The sequence below is a fragment of the Melospiza georgiana genome, chromosome 14, assembly GCF_028018845.1.
Source record: "Melospiza georgiana isolate bMelGeo1 chromosome 14, bMelGeo1.pri, whole genome shotgun sequence".
Taxonomy (NCBI): domain Eukaryota; kingdom Metazoa; phylum Chordata; class Aves; order Passeriformes; family Passerellidae; genus Melospiza; species Melospiza georgiana.
This window is the reverse complement of record NC_080443.1, coordinates 11,030,917-11,050,978: the sequence shown is the minus strand read 5'-3', so window position 1 is coordinate 11,050,978 and position 20,062 is coordinate 11,030,917. Positions and strand designations below refer to the sequence as shown.

Below are 20,062 nucleotides of genomic sequence, written 5' to 3'. Positions count from 1 at the left end.
ATGGCAAGGACACAGCTTTCCTGGGAAAGAGACACCTCATGACTATTCCTCTGACATAACAGAACCCTACACAAAATCTGATGCGGGTGAATCTAAACCTGTGAAAAGAAATTCTTTGGAAACAACAGACATCCCAAACCTCACTACCTCCCAGTCTGTGTACAAGACACAATTCCTTGACATTGCCTTGTTATAATGACTACACATGTTCTAAATTGCAAGCTCTGCTGCAGCAAACAGGGAACAGTTTATACACTCAAACAGGCTGATGGGTGGTGGTGGGCACTGAGCTCCTACCACTCACACAATGTAACAGTTTGTGTCAGACATGGGAAGCATAAGGCTGCTCTGCCAGAAGAATGTGTTCTAAACCTAGCAGAGCCATATTTTTTTGCCGAAGGAAACACTATTACAGCGAGTAGAAATCAGTCAGACTCATTTATGATATGAGTCTTACCAAAGGCACAGAAATTATTCTGCCTTCTTGACTAGAAGATTTGCAACATGACCAGTATTTAATTATATCAAGAGAAAACAAACCCTCTACCATCAATTTTATCTATTTACCATTATTAACTTGCCAGCATAGGCAGATGAGGATAACCATGCACTTTGACTTGACACACAGCAAGGTTGTGAGCAATGTGCCAGTGAGGAGTAGACTCAGCATCTTTGAGTGTGCTGCTTTGATGAAGTTTTTCTCTCACTATTTGCTATATAGAGAGCTTACAGAAACCAATTTTGTCACCTATGCACTTTAAATTCCATGAACTGCAACTATGAGGTATTGAAAACAAGTACTAACACCTTCTGAAAGGCAAATGACAAACGGATTCTTTAAGCAGTTTGATAAATGTCAGTAAATTAGTAAATGCATAACACAAACTTAGATATCACTGTATATTTTGCAGAGTTCTATAAATAGGTCTTAATAAAAAGTAGCAGTACCTAATGAAAAAATAATCAAAATAACCTAATGAATTGGTTTGAAAAGAAATGTACTTCAGGAAATATCTGTGTCGTGGGTTGACCGCCTTTATCCCAATATCGTGTGTTGTGTCTGGCAGCTGTGCCTTTTCTCTCTTCCCCCCCCCCCCCCGGCCGTCTTGCTGCGGCGGGGCGGGGAAGAGAGGGGGGGAGTGTTTGACCAGGCCTTTTTGGCTTTTGGCTTTTTGCTGCTTGGCTTGGCTAGCCGCTTTGCTTGCTTGCTTTCTGCTTTTTTGCGCTGTTTTTTTTCCTTTTCTTTTGTTCCCTCTTTCTTACCCTCCCCTGAAGATACTGGACCGGTTCCGGACCTGACCTGAGACGTCCAGGACACCTGGAGCTTGCAAGAGAAGCTTGACGCCCTCACCATACACAAAGTCTGTTTCTTTCCTTTTCTTGTGTTGGGGAGTGTTCTTTTGTTATTTGTAAATAAATAGGTTTTGTTTTCCACTTTGCTCCTCCGAGAAATTCCTTCCCGAACCCGGTGTTGGGGGAGGGGTGGTTGGAGGCTTGTTTTGTTTTGGGGGGCTCCCTTTTGGAGATTTCCCCTAATTTGTCCTAAACCAGGACAATATACTTTTTGGTGCGTTGGCCGGGAAACGGAGGCCAAAAAAAAAAACAGTGGAAAAAAAACCTATAACAATAATATTTCGGTTTTGGCTATTTTGGTGGGCATATTGGTGATTCATAATGTCATTTGGAGTGGAAGCTTGCCGGTATTTCTGGTCCCTAGGGGTTTTTGAAGTTTTAATACTTTTGTGGTCCCTGGGGTTATTTCCTTACCCAAAAATAGCTCTGATGTTGTCCCTAATAAGTAGCTTTTGTAAGCGGGGGGCACTAACCAGAATAGTCATTGTGCTGGTCTTATGTGTGATGATGTGTCGGATAAAAATGCTGGACTTTATTTCAGGAATGTATGGGTTGCTATTATGGTTGTTTACTCAGTTTGTTTGGGGAGAAGAAGGGGGAGGGGCTTTTCAGCCTTTGTCCTCCTTCTTGTCCTCCAAATTGTTGACATCTCTATTAGAAAATACTGAATTTCCCCTGAGTTTGAAAGAAACCATCTTTCTGGCATTTAATTTATTAAGCCTTTTCTATACTGTCTGGAGTGTGTATAAAATGAAGACTGAGATTTCTAGAGGGGTTAGAGACACTCCTGACTTAGGAGTAAAACAAAGCAGGAAAAATCTTGACTGGAGTGGGAAATGGGAGGACATGGGCCAGACTTTAAAGGAATTTTCCGATCCTATAGATTGGGACTTTCCATCTGATCAAATTCAGGATCCAGTCGAGGTGGCAAAATATTTGAGGGAGAAGTGCCATGGTAATACTAAGGAGGAAAGGGTTACTGCAGTGAGCTGGGCCTTGGCGTTTGTTTACCGTACTCTGCTAGATACTGTGGAGCAGCAGATAGCAGAAAGGGAACAGGGAGATAAGTTAGTTACTATCCCAGTGACCCAGGCTGCAGCTAACATCCCAGGCTCCAGGCTAGCAGCTGAATCAGACAATAGGCCCCAACCCATGGCTGTTGCAGCTAATACAAGAGGTGGAAAGTGTAAAGGCAAGACTGATCGAAAGGTGGAGGATGATGATGATGATGCAGGAGAAGGACCCTCACCAAAATCTGAGGCCACATCAAGGGGCACAGAATCTGGAGCTAATATTGACTCTTTTTCCCTGAAGGACCTCAGAGGCCTAAGAAAGGATTACAGACGACAACCTGACGAATCTATAATTAGTTGGTTAGTCCGCCTTTGGGATGCTGCAGGGGAGGTTACGATTTTGGATGGTACTGAAGCGAGGCATTTGGGATCCCTGTCACATGATCCTGTCATTGATCAAGGTATGATGAGGGGGGCTAACCCTCACAGCCTCTGGGAACGGGTCCTAAGAAGCGTAGCAGAACGATACCTGTGTACGGATGATCTCTATATGCAGCAGACACGGTGGAAGACCATAGAACAGGGGATCCAACGCCTGAGAGAGATGGCGGTGGCAGAGCTCATTTTCTCAGATGATACAACAACTAGGAATCCGGACCTGGTACCATGCACACCTATAATGTGGAGGAAACTTGTGCGACTTGGGCCACCAGGGTAGAGATGCCACCTATAAGTGGGCACGAGACCGAGGGGTGGATCTAACCATGGACAGTATCTCTCAGGTTATTCGTGACTGTGAGACGTGTGCTGCCATTAAGCAGGCCAAGCGGGTGAAGCCCCTCTGGTATGGGGGGCGGTGGTCTAAGTACAAATACGGGGAGGCCTGGCAGATTGATTACATCACACTGCCTCAGACCCGCCAGGGCAAGCGCTATGTACTAACCATGGTAGAAGCCACCACGGGATGGTTGGAAACCTACCCTGTGTCTCATGCCACAGCCCGTAACACTATCTTGGGCCTTGAAAAGCAGGTCCTTTGGAGGCACGGTACTCCCGAGAGAATTGAGTCGGATAATGGGACTCATTTTAAAAACAATCTTATTAATACTTGGGCTAGGGAACATGGCATCGAGTGGATATACCATATACCCTATCATGCACCAGCTGCAGGGAAGGTGGAAAGGTATAATGGATTGTTAAAAACCACCTTAAAAGCATTAGGTGGGGGGTCTTTAAAAAACTGGGAGCAGCATTTAGCAAAGGCTACCTGGTTAGTTAACACTCGAGGTTCCACCAACCGAGCAGGTCCTGCTCAGTCTGAGCTCCTTAATATAGTAGATGGGGATAAAGCCCCAGTGGCCCATGTCAGAGGTTTGTTGGGAAAGACAGTATGGATCAACCCTGCCTCGAGTACAGACAAACCCATCAGTGGGATTGTCTTTGCTCAAGGACCAGGTTATACATGGTGGATAATGCAGAAAGATGGAACAACACGGTGTGTACCTCAGGGAGACCTGATTGTGGGATGAGACTCATATATGAATGTCATTGTTTGTTGAATGTGAGACAGAAGGAAACTGTAAGTGTCAAAGGTCTGAGCAAGTAAGATGAGAGGAATGCGTAAGTGTCAAAGGTGGGAGTAAGTGAAATGAAAGTTTTTATTGTATATTCACGATATGGGATAAGGGGTGGAGTGTCGTGGGTTGACCGCCTTTATCCCAATATCGTGTGTTGTGTCTGGCAGCTGTGCCTTTTCTCTCTTCCCCCCCCCCCCCCCGGCCGTCTTGCTGCGGCGGGGCGGGGAAGAGAGGGGGGGAGTGTTTGACCAGGCCTTTTTGGCTTTTGGCTTTTTGCTGCTTGGCTTGGCTAGCCGCTTTGCTTGCTTGCTTTCTGCTTTTTTGCGCTGTTTTTTTTCCTTTTCTTTTGTTCCCTCTTTCTTACCCTCCCCTGAAGATACTGGACCGGTTCCGGACCTGACCTGAGACGTCCAGGACACCTGGAGCTTGCAAGAGAAGCTTGACGCCCTCACCATACACAAAGTCTGTTTCTTTCCTTTTCTTGTGTTGGGGAGTGTTCTTTTGTTATTTGTAAATAAATAGGTTTTGTTTTCCACTTTGCTCCTCCGAGAAATTCCTTCCCGAACCCGGTGTTGGGGGAGGGGTGGTTGGAGGCTTGTTTTGTTTTGGGGGGCTCCCTTTTGGAGATTTCCCCTAATTTGTCCTAAACCAGGACAATCTGATACACAATTCTAAAGTTTTTTCACTTAAAGGTCACATCAGCCTAACAAAGAACAAAACTAGTTAATAACATTACTGTTAATAATGAGACAAAAGGGAAAGAAGGGGCATCAGTCAATAGAAGAACAGCAATAAAAGAACAGCAGAATTCTTTGATGTTGGATAATAATTCATTAGGATGTTCATCAAAATAGCTGGTAACACAGTGCTCTCAGTAAAGTACTACCAGACTACCCAATAAGTACCAGACCAAAGTGCTAACAGGTGCATAACCAGCATTCCAGTTTGCTTCAGCAACTCACCTTCACCTTGGTAAAAACAGTACAAATACCAACAGGGTATTTTCTTAAGAGTTTCCTAATACAGCAGCTGTAGCACCTTGTGGGGCATGCAGTGGAAATACTTAAAACAGATCTAGAAGAGTGGGGATAGTATTATATTGCATCACATTATACACTGCATATTCTCCATGGAATCATTTAATTCCAATAAAATCTGTCTTTCCCATTGAGAGCTCAGAGACTTGGAATGTAACTAAAAGATTGACTGGAAAGTTTTAATCAGACCTTTCAGGAGGTCTGAAAGGTCTGTATTATATGAGATGCATTATTGTATGTTATGCAATTAAATATTGTGCTAAATATGACATGAATAGGACAGATTCCAGCTCAACTTTCAGATATAACTTTGGAGGACAACAAGTTCTATGAGAGCATCTTTGCTCTGTAAGCTGAGCTGATTTCTGGCAGTGATAGCGATATGGCAGTGACAGAGGGTTACATAACACTCGTTCCAGTGCTGGCACTCAGATCCCAGCTGCACTTTGGACCTCTGCCTCAGTTTCTCTCTGTAAAGCATCCTGATATTTTAACATAAAGAGCCACTTTTACAATACAGTACAATTAGAGAAATCAGTGAAGTTTTTGAGGAAAGGGACACTGGAAAATGTCTTTGTCTTTCATATGTTACACCTTGAGGGTTACAATGAACTAGGAAAAGCTAAAAACTTGTGACAATGAAGAGGTGATTTCACTGCATTTGTTTTTTTCTTTTTTTTAAATGTAGACATTCATCTTCCCTAAGAAACAAAGCTTCTCAAGACACACTGGAGAGCAAAATGCTCACGTCATACATGCTTAGTTTCAAAGTTATGTTGCTATTCCAAGAGAGAAATCAATGTATACTATATTAAAAGCAATCATCACAGTCCTTCAAATGATTGGAGAGCTTAACTTTGAATGCAATTCAACCTAATAGAGGCTTTAATGGCTTTTGACAGATTGTTCCACTGATCAAGGGACATGTATGAAAATAACTGCCTACCAAGCCCTGATTTGATTTTAAGAAAAGAAAACTGAAGGTTAATGGTAAACAGAAGTTGATTGTTCACATTTTCACTGAAATAGCTCTATCTGACCTGTTCTTAGAAGCAGAGGAATAAAGGATAATGGGAATCTTATACACCTGACTTTTTACTTTAGCCTGTAATCAAGGGGACTAATCAGACCAAGATGTGTTGGCATGAAAGCAAGTATTTGACGATAGGGAGGGGGAGGAGAACAACTTTTGTGACCAAATTCTTGATCATCATGGACAAGCCCTGTAAAACCAGTGGAGATTTAGAGGATGTAAACCAAAGCATAATACATCCTTTTGGATTATGAATGTTATCTCCTAAGCAACAAGAAGAGAAACAGGAGTTCCCATGATATGCGAAGTGCTCATGCGTAAATATCAGCATTTTAATGTGCTAATTTTACTGGTTATTTCTTGGCTTTTATTTTACATGTTATTCAGCCAGTTCTGTAGCCTTTCTATGTACAGTGGTTTTGTAATTGTATAAATTATCTTCTCTTGTTCAATGAATGCCCTCAGGCTAAGATGAAGAGGACGAATGTAAATGAAGGTGCAAGCCCAGCTACATTGAAGGTGAAGAGTCAGTTTGGGCAGGACAGAGAGCAGAGGCTCTGTTCAGGATTGCCTGAATGTAAATGAAGGTGCAAGCCCAGCCACACTGAGGTGAAGAGTCAGTTTGGGCAGGACAGAGAGCAGAGGCTCTGTTCAGGATTGCCTCTGCCTGCACAGCTGGGGTGAGGCAGGACAGGGCAGGATGGGAGTCCTACAGAACAATGAATGCTGGTGGTTTGGCCAGTCCTTCATCACTCCCTAGCAGCTCCCACCCTCTAAAGGCAGAATATTGCAGCCCTGAACTTTTCACTCTATGGGGAGTGCAGTGGGTGTCTGGTTTTGATGAGGAACCTCAGGCAAACAGGTTCTTCTTGTCTGGACCGTCCCTGTGTCAGATCACTGTCCTGGTGGGACAGGACAGAAGATGAGCTGCAGCAACCTGAATCTCAAATGAGAAGCAGAGTGTCTGGAGGTACTCACTCTGTGGAGCTGTAGCAGGACAGAGGTGGAGGCTGAAGCTGGGGATGAGAGTTTCTCATCCCTGCTGCTACAGTGGAACAACCATTCTTCCCAGCTCTGTAACCTTGGTGTGAGCTGAGAGTGGTCAGATCCCAGCAGAAAGCTGAGGACTGGCTGTCAGGGGCAGGGAGGGGTTCAGGGAGCCAACATTAACTTTGCACCAGGTGGTAACAATTAAGAGAGAGATCCTGACCTGCACTGTACAAGCTTGAGTTCAATGACTCCCATATGAGTCCAGTTAATGAAGTTGTGGCCTTGAAAAATCACATCCCTTGGGTCTCCTGTGCATCCCACCTCATCTCCCTTGCCCTGCTCTCAGCCCAGCTTAGACACAAGCCTAAGCCTGGCCTGGTTCAGTATCCAACAGCCCAAACTCCACTGCATGGCACAGGACTAATGGAACAGCACTGCTGTAACTGAGAAAGGAGCGACGCCAGCTCTGAACACCCTACAATATTTTAATAATATTTTTATTTCTATGCTATGACTTGAACGGAATCCCTGAATCTGCCCCTCTGCATTAAGTAGTCCAGCATAATTTTATATTGCATCTTGTACCACTGTCAGTGAACCTAAAACCATATTCAGATGATAATAAGACAACTGGTTTGGATATTTGTTATGGTGCATGTTACCCATCCTGCACAGTTTTCAGTCAGTGATTACTCATGGCATTCTTATTTACCCTTTAAATAATCAGAACCTGCTGTAAAGCTTAGAACATAAGTATTATGCCTTTAAAATCTACTGTATTGAGATTAATTTTATTTATTTACATAACCTTTTCAACAGAAGAAAAGACCTATGGGATAAAATATTTTCATATACACGGATGTGAACAAAGCATTATAAAAACATCTCTAATTACATTGCATAACACAGCAGTTTTCTATCAAATACTTAAAAACAGTCTGTATCTTTCATCCCCCAAATTACAGAAACAATAAAAGTTTTTCATTTTCTGCCAACATTTTCTTTCTATCAGTGTAAAACCAACTCTGTATCAGATTTATAAAAGAAAGCCCTTGCCTTGAGCATTTCATTTGTACTGGTTCCATGTTTAGTCAGTAGCTTTTGTAAAATTGATGAATATTGTCTAAAGGCAAGTGCAGACAGGCAAACAGATCTGTATCTTCTGCAATCCATTTAGCCTGACACACACGTGCAAGTGAACTATTTTACCTCAATTCAGCCCTGGCTGATGAAAAGTAAATGTAAGCAAAATCGTGAACTTCACCATTTTAAAAGAGCCACTGAATTTAATGTCAGAAGTTAATTTATGCTCTCACCTCTTCCTTGAAAAAACTTGACCTTGGTCCTTGTGCTTCTAAAGCATCCAGGCTTGGAAAAAATTGCTGTACATAGAACATTAATTAGAGGCTGTGTCTTCCAGCCCTTTCAAAAAGGAAATGGGTTATCTAATGCTGGAATATAAATGGATTGCTAAAGAATCATTGAAACAAGCTAAATTATAACTACTTGAATAAAATAAAGAAATCTTCAAAGTATTTATCAGCTTCTAACACATAATCTAAACACAGCAATAATTTATGGTTGATCTCTCAAGGTTTTTTTATATATATTTACCTTTAACTGTGTTCTCCTTTTGGGGTACCCTTTGGCATTACTCTGTGCTTCAAATAGTTCCACCACCTTACTCATGTTATTGCTATCAACTCCTGTGGGCTTTGGCGATATGAAATCTTCTCATACTTCTGCATTCCAACTGAAAACAATCAGGTTATACTGATTTAGATGATGCAAGACTGGAATGCAACACAGAGCCCTAGACCACTTGATTATTGGTATTTTGGCAGTCCTGTTCCAAAGGTATTAATTTGTCCATATCATTGCTAACCATGGCTCAGATAAGTGGGATCTGACTGCACTGAGACCAATACCAGTTCAGCTAATCCACGACCTTAAACCTTCAAGCATAGGCAAGACCTGGGAACATGTATTCTAAAAATTCTGTTATTACTGCCAGCAGTCTCCTAATAGGTTTGGGATTGTTTTGGTTTGGTTTTATTTTTACTGCTGCTGGAAATAATTATTTGCCAATCATTTTGTAATAGCTTTGCCTCCACTTCAGCTACAAACTCCATCATTGATGTGCCTTCTCTCCCCTTTGTGGTGGTCAGATTTCTTTCAATAGCGTGATCCCCATGGATTTTAGCAGTGCTTAATTAAACACAAAGTAATCATAACATAACAGCATAAATAAACAGCCCCCCTAAACATTGTGCTAACACTGTTACAACATTAGTTTGCCTGAATTCATATTGCTCATATCCAAAGCAATATCTGTTTCTGAGAACTGCCTTTACAAAAGCAGAATTCCCACATCTTCAGCTAGCTTTTCTCTGAGCAATCTCCAAAGCAAACAGTGTTTAGTGTGGCACTAATCCAAATATGCCACTGGTAAAGCCAGCTTTAACTAGCGCAGGGAAGAGAAAGCTGGCCCATAGCTGTATTAGCAAATGTTATGAAATCTATGGCACAAGAGACAACAGATAAATGAGTGGATCATGGTAATATTATCAAACCTAGTTTAAGTAATAACTTATTCTTCAGAGAGTCTTTACATTCCACAGGATAACGAAAAGTTTTCACAGAAACCCAGGACTATGATGGAAACACTTGATTCAGGTATTTATACTTTTGCTGGCACAGCTTTACATAAAGTCTTATGAGGCACAACCTCTACTTGATATAATTGTCCTGGCAAAAGCTGGTAGGTGTGGACACAGTTTTATACCACTAAAACTGAATTTTTACTGGCACAGCTTCCTTAGCTCCAGGGAGGTCTGGCATATGTTATACTGTCAAAAGCACAAATTTCAGGAGCACAAGCCTCATCCACACATACAGCACTTTGCCAGTACAGAAGCTGGTGTGTTCTGGGTGAGCTCAGCCTCAGCAGACTTTAAACACCACATTAACACAGGAGGCATATTCATTTCTTGGTGGCAATGTCAAACTCTGAACCTTACTGGCTTCTTTGGTAATACAGCCTGAGTGCTTTTTCACCCTAATGATTTTCTGCTTTTTCTGGCAGAGTTGGACACCAGCCCAACCAGTTCAGACAAAACAGCAATTTACCAAAACAAAATTTTCTATCTCATTCAGGAGCACCCTGTATCACAGGGCACCCGCACAGAATTGTTCTTTTTATAGCATGTTGCTACAAAACATCACAAACAGTTTCCTTTTTCACAGTTTTTGGGTTTGTGCTCATAGATCTCACATGATGCTGAAATACCCAATATCAGACAATCTAAATCCAGTTTCTCAGAGAACCAAACAACCTAAATGGAAGGTCTTAGGTCCATCACTTCTTTAGGCAATGTACTGGGAAACCTGACCTCAGAGTAGGATTCACCACATGCAGAAACAAAGCAATGATTAGGAATTGAATTCTCAATTCCAGGGAGCCCAGGAGGTACAGATTCACATCAGAAATCTCTCCTAGTAGTACTCTGTTGCCATGAGGCAAAACAGTAAGGAAGTCTTGGGATCTGTGTTAGAATGCTCCTACAGAATCGCTCATCTTGAAAAAATGAAAAATGCTCTGTGCAGGCTGTGGAGTCTCCTCACAGAGAACATTCCAGAACTGTCTGGACACAGCCCTGTGCCTGTGCTCTGGGGAATTCTGCCTGAGCAGGGAGGTTGGACCCGGGAACCCACTGTGGTCCCTTCCAACCTGCAACATTCTGTGAGTCTGGGATTCACAGATACCCCTGGGCTGCAGGGTCAATGGGAATTAGAGTGGAGGAGGAGGGAACTAAGGCTGGTGTTCTGGACTTCAGGTCTTAAAAAACACACACTTCTCTAATTTGGGGGCTGGTCCTTTTTATTATGAGACAGTAACTAAGCTACTGTGTAAAGACTGGTAAAATCTGCATTGACACATAAAATAACATACAATCAAGAAATCATAAAGCTTAAAAGATTCATGATAACAAAGCTTCTCCCCAGATGACCAGCATCAATAATTCCAGGCTGGAAGGTCGCTTGTTATTCTATCCATTGAACAAGATTTTGCAGATAAGCAATTACTTCCTCTAGATCATATGGCAGAGGCATATTACATTCATCATCATCTGTCCAGAAGGGATGGCATTCTGGTCTCTGGTCCTCTGGCAAGCTCTCTGCTGCATCTGACTGGCATCTGAAAAGAAAGGTAAGCAGATAAACCACTTAAGTAAAACTGCATCAAGAAACTGAATACTCAGCAAGGATACATTTGAGCATTAATTTAGAGAGAAAGATGATAAAAAAAAGAAATACGACATCTTCTGACACCAAATGGATTGCACATTTCCAGTGAAGTTGATTTCTGTTGTAGGCTTTGTATTTTCTATAGGGATTTCTCAAAAAGCCAATCACAGAGAAAACTCAGTTAGTGTTCCTTTATATGGTGAATTATTTTTTCATTATCTCAGCTGTTATTTAAAGTATGTGATTAAATCATTATCAGATTTAAATGTTTGCTGGTTTCCAATGTATTACTAGATTATTGAGAAAGATTAAACTGAATTTACTGCATTAAGGTCAGGGGGGATAGATTAAACAACATTAAAGAAGCCAGACTAGCTTTGTAGATTCTGGAGATTTACAAGTGTATCAACCTCCTTAGCACTGAAAAAGGCAATATAAAAAGAGAAAATTCTATAAAGAAAAATGGAAATGGAGGTTAATAACAACTTCCAATGATGAATGGGCGGGCAAAACTTCAATAAAATTAAATTAAGAGGCCAGTGTATGTTAGTCCCCAGAGAAAATGTTTAAATTACAATGTTTTTTATTAAATGGATTATTCATCAATACTAGTGAAGTCTAATTATAATATTAAACTGAACTGCAGCCTGCAGAGGAAAGTTTTTATAAGTGGCAACCATCACATCTCTAAAGATTAGACTAATACATGCCACATCAAAAACATTGTCACAGCTCAAGTAGGATTTCTCCCTCCCTTTATTCCCTTCCCCTCAAATAATTTGCACATTACTGATTAATTAGTTAATATTTACAATGGGGAAAAAAAGAATTACCCTAATTTTGGTACATACTGCAGGTCTATCTAGGTCTTCAAAGAGATAACAACCAAATTGCAGAAATGCACTTTTATCTCTTATATGACATTTTTTAAAATTTGTCTTCTATAAAGCATATAATTTTTGTAAGAACTTTAAAGCTGTTTTAAACATATATCCACCTTTCACCTCAGTAGAATGAACTCTAACCATACTGACACTCTCAACTTCCTTGTCCACACCATTGACCTTCTGGAAGAGACTGTTGCCAAATGAAAGATGTCTTCTTCTCCTGGGGATTATTAATAGCAGTGTAATCCCCATGAGCAAACATCCTTCAGCTTTACACCCATGTTGGTGGGTGGTTAATTGCTGCACCAGCATCCTGGGCACTCAATCCATCGTACATTACACTGCAAGGACAGTATTAACACAGAGCATTCCAATATATCTTCAGCTCTCCACATCAGCCCCTGATAATAGCATCTGTTAACATGCACTAAGTACTATTATGTAGCACATCACTTCATAAATAATAAGATTAGCCGACCTCAGGGCCCTGGGAAGAGTAATGTGTTTAAATGTTCTCATTATTTATTTAAAACAAGAATTAAAGGAACAGAAGCTACTTGTGACAATCCTCTTAGCATAAATATTAAACTGTTTGCATTGATAAGCTGCACTGTACAGAATAACAGAGGATTTGTTTTGCTGGCTGCTTTATAATAGTTGTTATAGCAAATGCAGTTTAGTGTGTGAGTTCTGAGAGGTACTTAACTGATTGTGCCATCATGTTCTGAAGACATTTTCCAAATTATATAAAGGAACAGGAGAAAATTAATATGCAGGGGAAGCTGAAACTAATTACAGCATAACTCTATAAGGCTTTTAAAAGCTTGCTTTATTTTCTGTCTTGGCACAAAATAATACACTCAGTTTGGTGGGTAGTACAAGACACTCCAGTTTAAGCATTTCCATCTTAAAGTGGATAAATTAACCATGTAATGATTATTGCAGATGACAAATCACAAAGCTTAGCCAGTAAACACTGCAGGCATGTTATGTGATCTGCAAAACTCAGCTAATAACAATAATAATAAACATTTTCTCTCTCCCACATCTATTAAAAGTTTTCACTGAGAGAAAAGATAGATCAACCTTTAGCTTCCTCAGCATTTCAGAGTCCTCTTTTTACCTTTCATGTCCTTTTTTCCTTGCTCTCTCACACAAACAGCTTCTCCCTCCCATGTGGGTGTTTGTGTTGCTCTAAATGTGGTGGCAGTCATGGTGATGCTGTGCTGGACAGCCCAAGAGCCCCTTGGCTGCTTTCCCTTTTCTATATTTGTACCAGCAGAGCCTTTGCTGAGAGGTCTCCCCACAACCCAGCACGGGCCTGAGCTTCCAGGAGATCAGGCAATGGGGAAGGTTTAGCCATGGCACATTCCATGGCAGGGAGTAGGGGAATGGGAGTGTGTCAGGTCCTCACACCTGCTGTGCCAGTCTGGTGACAGAAATGCATCAATGTGCTGTAAAAACACAAAAAAGGGAAAGCAGAGCCTCAGCACTCAAAGTTCAGTGATGCCATGGTGGTTTCCTCCTTCTGTTGGATTTCTACAGCTTTGCTCCACACTAGCAAGAACAGCAGGGAATGACACATTCTTATCATTTGTCAATCATCTATTTTCACCAAAATTACAACCCCTGTTCCAGATCTGCTGTCATCAAAGACAGCTTAAGTTTTTCATATTCAAAGCTATGGGGCTGGTGGTTCTAGGCAGTCACTGCTGCACCTGCAGTTCAATAACAAATCCACCTGAATGGCTCCCACAATCTGGAACATGGTTAAAAATGTGCTTTCTTACTCAGAACTAGGGTGCAAAACCCAGACCTTTCTAGATAAGTATATTTCTGAATAATAAAAAAATTCTACAGTAGAAATTGTTCCTACCATGGTCTTTAATTTGTAGCAATGGAACAGAGCTGAAGATCTTGCCAAAAGAAGAGCAACATTTTAAACTGAAGCAGAACAATCAAAGGCATCTAAATGACTGCACAGAATGCTTTAAAATTCTTTGTATCTGACAGTTAAAATGAGTTAGCAACCATAACTCCTGATTAAAAAAACAAAAAAAGGTTGCAAACATTGAGCTGTGGTGGTAGTAGGAAAGTATGAAGAGTTACAATATTCTAAGTTAATGAAAATATTCCATATCAATTTAAAACTGTTATTTGAGTTACTAGAGTCAAAACTCCAAAAGAAAATAGAACTAACCTCTGCATATTATTTGTAAGAATTATGTAAAGAGTGAAAATCACACAAACTTTGAAATATAGAATAGATTCCTTCAATACTTTATCTGCAGCAGGAGAACAGGAAAACTGCTGTGATATATTTCAGAGCAATTTAGCTGCAACACTTTGACAGTAAGTGTTCAATAACATATTATAGAAAGAACTGTTTGTTTATAGAATGCACAAAACTCCATGGTCCCTACTTTCTTACTGAAACAATCAAGACTTGTGACAGCTTCAATTTCAAAAGCCCATTTTTAGTTACTGTTGAAGAGCATGTTCTCACTAGTTCTGCCCTCTGAAGTTCTCAGATTTTTCATAACCTTTTTGTCTGTTTTTTACAAACGGACTTTGTTCATTAATATTTAATAATATTTATTAATATGTTCAACTAAGTGATGACAAGCATTTGTATGACTGTTTGACTATTTGCATAACAGCAGATGATGCTTTCCCTGGAAGGTGGTGGGTGTCTCCCTGGGCAAGGGTGCATCCACTGAGACAGACACTTGCCTGGTCATGGTTCCCTGGGCTGCACTGATTTTTGATGATCAGGGTGCCATCTACATTAGAGGACACTGACCACAACGCTAAAATTAACCATGCTAGCTAAAGTGTGTGTTAATTATGAGTATGCAAGCAGTCAATAAAAGGTTAATGCAAAAGTCAAGGGATAAATTTATTTCAGTATTGCATCACTCTACTGACTAAATGACTAACATTATGCTTTGTTTTTAATCGATATATTTTACAGTAATGCGTGAGTCATTGATTTGAAAAAATGTCTTTTTTCTAACAGTTAAGTCTTGCAACTACTAAGCATCAAGTGTCAATATACTTAAACCACCCTTTCTCCAGAGCAGATACCTTTTTGTTCCATTGTCAGGAACAGGAATGCAGAGAAGGCAAGAGGCAGCCTCGGGTTCTGTGTGATTAATGCAAGTGATTAATGCAAATAAGAATTATTACCTAGGAACCCAAATAAGGTACTGTGAATTAGAGTCCCTGGATTCCCTTGCACTGTTTGTCTACTCCACAGGAGTGCAGTCAAATCAGATCAATAGGGGTCAATCAGTGGCTCAGACTGCACAGGCATGCTAGGAGTGAGGAGAGGATACAAACAGCCCTGTTTCTGAGATGGTGCTAATTCAGTTACCTGTGCCCAGCAGTTCAAAAACCAATGGAGATGACATGGAAATTCATAGGGTAAGATGAGGAAAATGGGTCTGGCTGATTTCCCCATGCACTGACATGGTCAGAAAGGGAGGATGGGACATTTGCCCTGCAGGTACAAAAGCACACACTCACCCACACCTGCTTACTCCAGCACTCCTGAAATTTTATGTTTTATATGGGGAGCTATTTTCTCCTTCTATTTATGCTGGAAAAAAGGTGTTACTGTACTATTATTCAAAACTTCATTCAAAATAATGGCCCAGGCAAAAAAAAAAAAACCCATTTGGATCACTTTACTAAGACAAATGCACTCCTGAAACCCAGACTGACATCACTTTAAATGTCACAGCTCTGCTAACATGGGGGCCTCCTGTTCTGATTAAGAGGAACAGCAGCAACTTCTTCAGACACCATCTTCCACTCTTAAAATGACTTTGCACATATGGGTCTGATCAAATATGGGTTATTAATGTTACACCACAAAGATCTGCTGTGGAACACAAATCCTACTAGAACAGGTACCCGGGACACAGAGATTTGCTTTAGGTTTGGATTGTTTCATACTCATCCCTCAAACACGGAACTCCACATGGAAAATTATTGTGTAAACCACGTGTAGTTACTCTGACCTCAGTGTCAGGACAATCCCATGTCAGTTCAAGACACTCTTAGCTGCCAGAGCACACACAAGACAGACAGCACTCCAGCCCGGATTGCCTGTACCCAATGGAAACCAGTCCAGGGCTCCCCCAGAGCTTTTTCTGGAGAACTAATACAAACCATGAAATCTACACTGGGAGCTGCAACTTGTTTATAGTCCAAAAAATACTGAAAGCTTGACTTCTGATTTAGCTTATTTTAGGAAAAATATAGCATATATAGAATCAGTGTTCAGCTGGAACTTCATCAAAGGTGTTTTGAAGGGTGTTTGGAAAATGGGTTGACTAATGCTCCATCATAACAAAGGGTTAGGGTGGAATACTTTCTGACCTCTTTGTTTAAACTCTGTAAAACATAAGGAATCTAATAATTAAAAATCCTTCATTTGATATTAACCTTTTTAGCTTGCATCCTAAAGACTATTTTCTGAGAAAACAGAGGATGGAGAAAATACGAATACACTGAAATACCATTTCTATATAACTATATCACAAAAAAAATTTGAATTTTTCATGCCCAAACTGACATTTTGACAGTTATTGAATCCAATCTAGAGAAGAGATTTTCTTAGTTTTTTTCATTAACCAATCAGACAATTGCCAACTTTGACAGAAATAGTTTCTTTCAGTTGTTCCCTGCTTGCCCCTCCTGTGACTTTGCACAAGTAAAACCTTCCCAGGTTTACTCTACCTTTTAAGAATAACAAAAAAACAGATTAAATCAATATTTGACTTTGCAAACTAGATTTTAGAAGTGCTGGTCCCAAATAGGCAGTGAAATGAAGTGGCCAGATGGAAAGAGAGAAGTGCTTCATTCTTTTGGACATCTAATCCCCAGTGCATTCCCAAGAAGTCTGTCCCATTTACAATAAGTCATCACTGATGTTCTTTCATGTGGTGTAGTTACAGTGTGCCCAGCTATAAATAATGGCTGAGACCAAGACTGCATTTAGAGAAGGGACAAAAAGAGTTTGTTTCCAGATAAGAAACTTGAAAAGAGAATGCCAGTTTTAGGAAAGGGATAGAGGCAACATCAGTTAAATATTTATCTAAGAATAAAAAAAAAAGTATCAGCTGCACAAAGATGCAAGAACAAATACATTTGCTGGCACATCAGATAATCTCTGCCTGCTTCTTTCAAAGGCTGATAATGGCTCATGGCCCTGGTGCTTTTGGCCCTTGCCACAGAACCAAGGTTTCCAGTCACTGGAAGAGCTTTACTTTTTGAAGGCAAAGCTCTCTGACTCAAGAGCTTTACCTTCAAAATAAACCATTCCATTGGAAAGGAGGACACTGCTGCAACATCCTGAGGCATCACTGGTGACAAAGTGGGATAGCCTGAAAACAGCCACCCTTGTGTGCACTTTGACAAAGTGAATCTATAGCAGAATCCATCTTCAACACTGGCCTGCAGAGTGCATTTTGCTGTTCCACAGAAAAGTAGGGCAGAGATCAATGAACCTGACACTAAACAGGGTGAAACAGCAGTTCCTTCAGCTTGAAAATGTCAGAGTTTCTATTATTACTCAAATTGTAAACCAGGTGAATATGAGAGAAACCCTCCAGATGTTGAAATAAAAGCAACCAAAGCACTGGTGGAGTCCAACCAAAAGACTTTTCAAGTGGTGCACCAATGTGCTTCACATGCATTTGCAGAAAGAAATGAAACTCAAAATCATTTAAAAAACCCATTTTGCTTTGTCTTAACTGTAAAGAACTTAAAATACTTTCCCTCCACAATATTAATTAAAATCTGTCAAAATGTACATCAGTCTTTCTAAAATATTTAGGTCAGAAACTAAGGAAAAGGATAAAGGTTTGTTTCAGCTACAGAGTGGGGATTGCAAAGCCCTGAAATCTCCAAAACATTCCAGTTCTGGGTGGAAAGAATGAAAAAAAAAGAGGAAACAAGAATTTCCTTTCTCCAAGACAGTAATCTCTGCTGTGGGGTAATTAATAAACAGAAATCTACCTGACTTGTGATGAGTTTATCATGAGTGACCTTCCTCACCATGCCCACCAGCTCTCCCCTATAAAGGGCAATACCTAGGAGATGGCCCTGCAGCACAGCATAGTCCTGGCATCTGTGCATGATGTGGATTTGACTTCCCCAGACACAGCTTTTCCCCTCCTTTGCGTCCAACAGACCCAGAAACTGCCCGTGAGAAAATCAGTGCACCTCCTATTCCCACAGGAGAATTTCTGTGTGGGGCAGCCTCAATTCCATGTTTGTTTGATTTTTTAATTAAGAAACATCACTGCTCGCTATAAAGTGTAGGGGGTAGGGAAATCCCCCAGAGAAACACTGAATAAATAACATGGCATTTGCTGAAAGATGAAGTTTAATCCAATTTAACTTATAGGTCTAAAAATTGTTCCCTTTCAGTCCTGTTTCTCAGATGCTTTTGTCTCCTGTTTTTAGAATAATATGTATACAAGGAATGTATCCTGACTGTATGAGAAGCACGTTTATACATATTTATATGCACACCCCTTCACACCAATACTTGCAAAAAATCCCATTAGTCCAGAAGAGACAGCATTTAGGAGGAAATTTTCAGCACCACAGACATAGATTTAGTTACATACTTTTCATGATCAGCAATGGGAAGGGAGTTATTCCCACCGTGTTAAGAATATTTGGCTTTGACTTCAAACAACGTACAAATATATCAACCTCAATATAATTTATATTCTCTCAGAAGGAACCTAAAATTCTCTAAGCCTTTGCTGAGACATCTGATGTTCCAGTCCCCTCTGTTGCACTGTATGATAGGCTGTTTTATTTCACTTGCAATCCTTGCCTGCCTATGATTTTTTCAGACAAAGAAACAAAATGTCTGCTATATGCTGAGTATAAACACAGCTGACTTGTTTTCCCCAAAGTATCGATTTTATGCACTTTTAAAATAACTATTTTCATTCTGTTTGCATAATCAGCTGGGGCATTGTTCCTCTACATTTGCAGAAACACAGATGGAATTGCTGATTTGGAGCCTTTGGAGAGATTTTATAGTATTCTCCAGAATCTAAGCTTCTATTAAAATAAGGTTTCAAGCACTTCTGGTTGTGAAGATAGCCTGGACAATGTAATTTGATGCATGGTTATCTTGTTGAGTCCACAACCAGACAGACAGACGCAATAGCACCAAGGGAGCAGTGAATTTCCCCCACTTATTTTATTGGGTGTTTACTTGGGGCCAGATGCTCCCCTCTGTTGTGCAGAACAGCGTTAAATGACTGAAAAAAGAGAGGAAAAGGAAATGGAAATAAAAACCAGCAAAGAGGAGAAAAGGAAATCCCCACAGCCCACTTCCCAGGGGGCTGCAGATGCCCTCCCTTGCCAGTATTAGACTGCTGGAAGATCTGGGGCTGAGCCATGCACATGGCACATTTCTTTGAAACACACTCTATTTTCCAAAAGAATGTCATCTGAGAAGTTAATGATGCTTCCAACATCATTTAATCTTTCACTTTATCTTTTGTATTCTTTCTATGTTAAAGTCATACAGGTAAGCAAAAATATAAACTTAGGAACTTTTAAAATGACATGGAAGGAGGATGGCCTTCCCATTTAATGCCACCTCATTTAAAACAAGCAATCCCATTTTCCAAAGAACTTCAGGATCTGGAGGCTCTGCCCTTCTGCAAGAAAGCTAAAACATTTTCCTTGTTGAGTGTATGATTTTCCATAAGGCACCTTTTCATGTTAATGAAAATCAACTGCTGTATGACAAATCCCTGTTATATAAGAAAAGTAAAATCAAAGGAAACATGACTGAATGCAACTAACAGCAACCACCTTGCTTGATCCTTAAATCAGTCTGGAGAGAAAGGGTCTGTATCTTAGCATCAAAGCCATGTAATCC

At 40.5% G+C, this 20,062-nt stretch overlaps 1 protein-coding gene across 1 annotated transcript in view; it reads right to left on the bottom strand.

The window, feature by feature from the left end:
- Positions 1–4,766: 4,766 nt before the first annotated feature.
- FTO (FTO alpha-ketoglutarate dependent dioxygenase) overlaps positions 4,767–20,062 on the bottom strand; it is a 229,248-nt gene continuing 213,952 nt past the window's right edge. Inside the window, exon 9 of the mRNA XM_058034316.1 lies at positions 4,767–11,201. Coding sequence (XP_057890299.1) covers positions 11,048–11,201 — 154 coding nt within the window. The 3' untranslated portion in view covers positions 4,767–11,047. The remainder of the gene's footprint in view (positions 11,202–20,062) is intronic.